This window comes from Cyprinodon variegatus, unplaced genomic scaffold (genome assembly GCF_000732505.1).
Source record: "Cyprinodon variegatus isolate N-32 unplaced genomic scaffold, C_variegatus-1.0 Scaffold156, whole genome shotgun sequence".
Lineage (NCBI taxonomy): Eukaryota > Metazoa > Chordata > Actinopteri > Cyprinodontiformes > Cyprinodontidae > Cyprinodon > Cyprinodon variegatus.
The window spans coordinates 1,262,894-1,267,012 of record NW_015150609.1 but is presented as its reverse complement, the minus strand read 5'-3'; the positions used below and the strand labels follow the sequence as shown (position 1 = coordinate 1,267,012).

General features: G+C 52.8%; 1 protein-coding gene across 1 annotated transcript in view; it reads right to left on the bottom strand.

Annotated features, from left to right (window-relative positions):
• The window catches only part of ninl (ninein like), a 17,700-nt gene that overhangs the window by 6,588 nt on the left and 6,993 nt on the right, over positions 1-4,119 (bottom strand). The window contains exons 7-13 of the mRNA XM_015377532.1: positions 3,249-3,428; positions 1,942-2,078; positions 1,732-1,872; positions 1,486-1,660; positions 1,303-1,413; positions 1,049-1,135; positions 790-913 (exon numbers count right to left, since the gene is read on the bottom strand). Coding sequence (XP_015233018.1) covers positions 790-913; positions 1,049-1,135; positions 1,303-1,413; positions 1,486-1,660; positions 1,732-1,872; positions 1,942-2,078; positions 3,249-3,428 — 955 coding nt within the window. The remainder of the gene's footprint in view (positions 1-789; positions 914-1,048; positions 1,136-1,302; positions 1,414-1,485; positions 1,661-1,731; positions 1,873-1,941; positions 2,079-3,248; positions 3,429-4,119) is intronic.

Here is a 4,119-nt window from a genome sequence, read left to right as displayed (position 1 = left end):
GGATAAAGGAGGAACCAGGGGGATAAAGGAGGAACCAGGGGGATAAAGGAGGAACCAGGGGGATAAAGGAAGAACCAGGAGGATAAAGAGGGAACCAAGAGGATAAAGGAGGAACTCACTGAGGGCCATGATCCGAAGCCTCAGCGCCACACTGAGCTGACGCAGCAGTTTGGGGGGCGTGGCTTACTCAGACCTGAAAGTCCAGTCCCAGCAGCCTGTGACTCAGCGGCCCGGTAGAACCGGTTCTGGTGGTTTCAGCCTGCTTGTTATTTCTTAATCTTTCTCTAAGGAGCTTCACCCCCTCATGACCAACCTCAGACCCACTGAGCCACCAGAACTCTGGGCTTTGCTGTTTGATCTGAGCTTTTACTGTGGAGCCCACAGCATCACTCCTCCTCAGCCAGAACCAGAACAAATCCCTGCAGGAGTGAGGACCTTCTGGTGGGTCCATATGTCTGTGGTTCTGTATCTGCAGGTTTCTCAGCCAAGCAGAACCACAGCTGGAAGATCCAGGATCTCCTCCATGATGCCAGCAGCACCAGGAGGATGTGGGAACACATACGGCGCGACCACAGACTACATATATACAGAAACTGTAAACTCTGTTTAAACAACGTTTGTCTAAGAACCGGTTCTGCTCTCCTGTTTAAACCAGTGACTGGGTTCTGGTCCCGTTTCTGCACCTTCTTTGGATCCACCTGCTTCCCTCTGACCCTCCAGAATAAAGGCCTCCTCTGGTCCCCCCCCCCAGAACCTCCAGGTTCTGACCCAGACCGACATCATACTAACCAGAGTCCTGGTACTGCTGGCTCCAGCTCAGGCTGCTGGCGGCGCCCCCTGCTGGCTGGATGCCCTTCCTGCTCCTCAGCAGCTCCAGCTCAGAGCTCAGCTCATCGTTTCTGTCCTGCAGCTCCTGAACGCACCACACACACACACACACACACACACACACACACACAGGTTTAACCAGCCGGACCCCAGTATCGGGTCACGGTACCGGCAGCACAGAGTCCAGCAGAACCAGAGCAGAACCGGCGGCGGGTCTCACCCGGCACTGCAGCTCGTAGTCTCTGAGGATCTCAGAGAAGCGTTCCTCATGGCTCAGAGCGGCGCCGGACGGGTCCAAACTGCCAAACTGTCAGAACACAGAGATGATCTGTGAGTGAAGACGGTTCTGATGGCGCTGAGAGAAGAGCGAGTTACAGCGGAGGCTCATCAAACATTCATCAGACACCGAACACCAAGCGGACGCCGACCGGGATCAGGTTCCACCCGACCCAAAAGTCCAGAACCCGGGATCACCTTTTGGTTCAGCAGCTGTTCCACTTCCTTCTGCATTCTCTGCACAGAACCTTCAGCGTCCCTCAGCTTCATCTTGGTGGCCTCCAGCTCCTCCTCCACCCGCTGCTTCTCCTGACATCACAGCAGAAGCTGAGTCCAGAACCCATCTGAGCTCCGTCGGACCAGAACAGGAGTAGAACTCACCTGAGCGGCGCTTCCCAGCTCCTCCTGCAGCTCGGCCTCCTGCGCTCTGAGCAGCTGCAGCTCCTCCTGCAGCGCGCTGCACTCCTGCTCCCCCTGCTGCAGCAGCGCCTCGCTCTCCTGCTCCGCCTGGCAGCGCAGCGCCGTCAGCCGCTCCCTGAAGTCCTGCTCCAGGTCCCTGTGGGTCACAGCGCCCGTCACGCCTCGGCTCGGCTCCACAGCATCATGCCGCCCACGCCGCAGCCCTACCTGATCCTGCTCTCGTTGAGCGTCTCCATGCTGGCGTGGCGGTCGTCCACCTCCCGGACCAGCTGCAGGTTCCTGTGGTCGGCCAGCTCCAGGTCGGCCCTCAGCTTGTCCCGCTCCCTGCAGGCCTGCTCCGCCACCTCCCTGGAAGACAGAGCGGGTCAGACGGGAAGCCGTTGGAACGGACGGATGGGCGGCGGCTCTGAAACGTACTGCAGGTGCTGGATCTCGCTCCTGTAGGAGATGAGCGCCGCCTGGTGGATGCCGTTGCCGCTGACCAGCAGCTCGTTGTCCAGAGCCAGGGTCAGGTCGGCCAGACTGAGCCGGTCCTCCAGGGAGAAGTCCAGAGTCTGCAGCAACAGGACAGAACCAGAACCAGTTAGACCTTCCTCTGGCTGCTGATGCTGCGGAGGTCAGCGGATCAGAACCGGGCCGTTTACCCCGATCAGAACCTGCTGTCGATCCTGCAGGATGGACTGAAACTATCCGGGTTATTCCAGGTCCCATAACCCCAACCATCAGGATGCAGAGTTAGCGATTAGCCAGGCTGCTAGCCGCAGGTCCAGCTACTGATGAGCTCTAGCTGGAACAGATCTACGTTTGGTTCTGCTGTTTGCGGATCTCTGAAATCTTTAACCTTTAGATTGTTTTCTCTTCTCTCTGGACTTCGTTTGGCAGATGAGCAGAAATGAAAGCTGTGCATTACTGCCACCTACTGGTGAAGAATGATCATGACTTCATCCAATTTCATTTCTCTTCCTCTAATTCTATTCCAGGCTGCTGGTTTAAAAATGTGAATCATAATCCTGTCTATACCACAATTATTATTGTTATTCTTTATTTCCCAATACTTTGAAATCCAGTTTCTATTAATCTAATCCCATTTTTCAGCAGTTTTTAGATCAATCTACTTCCGTTTCTGGTAAAATCTTTGGTGCTAATAAATAAACTGAGTCAAAGTCCAGTTGCCTTCCAAATTAAAATTCTACTTTTTTAGAATTAGAGTCGTCAAACATTCTGACAAATGAATTAAAAACATACATTTAGTCTTAGTTCAATTAGACCATTAATTTGATATATTAGATATCATCTTTTATCTGTTTTCTGTTCACTTCATTATTCAGGGTTTTCAGAAACAGAAATAACCACTGATGATTCAGAGGAAACTCCTGCATCAATATGATAAACTTTAAAGAGTTAGACGAACCAGAAAGGCTCTAATTTAAGTTGGTGTTTTAATTCTTCTGTTAATCTTAAATATGGTCTAATTTTTCAGATTGGATCCGTTTCCCTTCATCTGTTTTGGACCCGATCTTTTTAAGGCTGCTGCTCCAGAATCACTTCCTGTTTATTTTCCATTTTGTTCAAACAGCTTCCTGCTCAGGCCAGCAGCAGGGGGCGCTGCTGTGCGGCTGGAACTGGGCTCTGAGGTTCTGCTCGGCCCGGTGGTTCTGAGGCGGTTTGGCAGGAGTTCTGGAACACGCTGACCCAGAGAGGAGAAGTCCTGGTTCTGAACCCACCTGCAGAATCTCCCAGCTGTTCCGGATCCCCTCCTCCGTCCACAGGGCCGCCACCCGCTCTGGGCTGGTACTCCCCGACCCGTCGTCCAGCCGGCTCAGAACTCTCGGACCTACAGTGGCCGTCAGCAGGGAGGGGGACGCCGAGCGGGCCGGGCCCTCCTCCGGTACCAGCTGCTGGTTCTGCACAGAGGAATGTGATCCGGTTAAACCCTGGAAAGAATGCGTTTCGCTCAGGGATTAGGAGAATTCACGCTGGATTAACCCGGTTCTACCAGAACCACCTGATGGGCTCAATGATCCGAATGAAGTTCTGAGACAGATGGTCCATTCGCTAACAGAACCACAGAGGAAGACATTTCTGGACTCTCAGGGTTCTGGTAACCATGGATGTCTGCTGGTTCCTTAAGCCTTGCAGAGCCGTCTGTGGTTCTGCCTGAACAATAGAACCGGGTCCAGCTGGATCACCTGGTTCTGACAGGAGGTCAGCGTGGAGGTCATCGGGTCCGTCCTGAACCAGGCCGACAGAACGTAGCTGGACATCATAGCTGGACTTCAGAACCAGCAGCCTCCACCTGCCTGCTAATACCTGTTCACCAGCTGCACCTGGGCCACCTGGGCAGGCCCCGCCCAGCTGATCAGACTGAGCTGCTCTGATTGGTCAGGTTCCTCTAATCAATGATGCTCTGATCATTTATTGGTTGATTCAATTTTATTTGATCCGGTTATTTTCTCATCAGTTTGTGATTCTGATCCGGTTTCATATCTTCTTCCATAAAAGGAAACAGGAAGTGATGTAAGCAGAGAGAACAAACCCTCATGGTTACAATTAGCTTCAAAGAGATAAAAGGAAAAACTGATAAACAGAGAAACC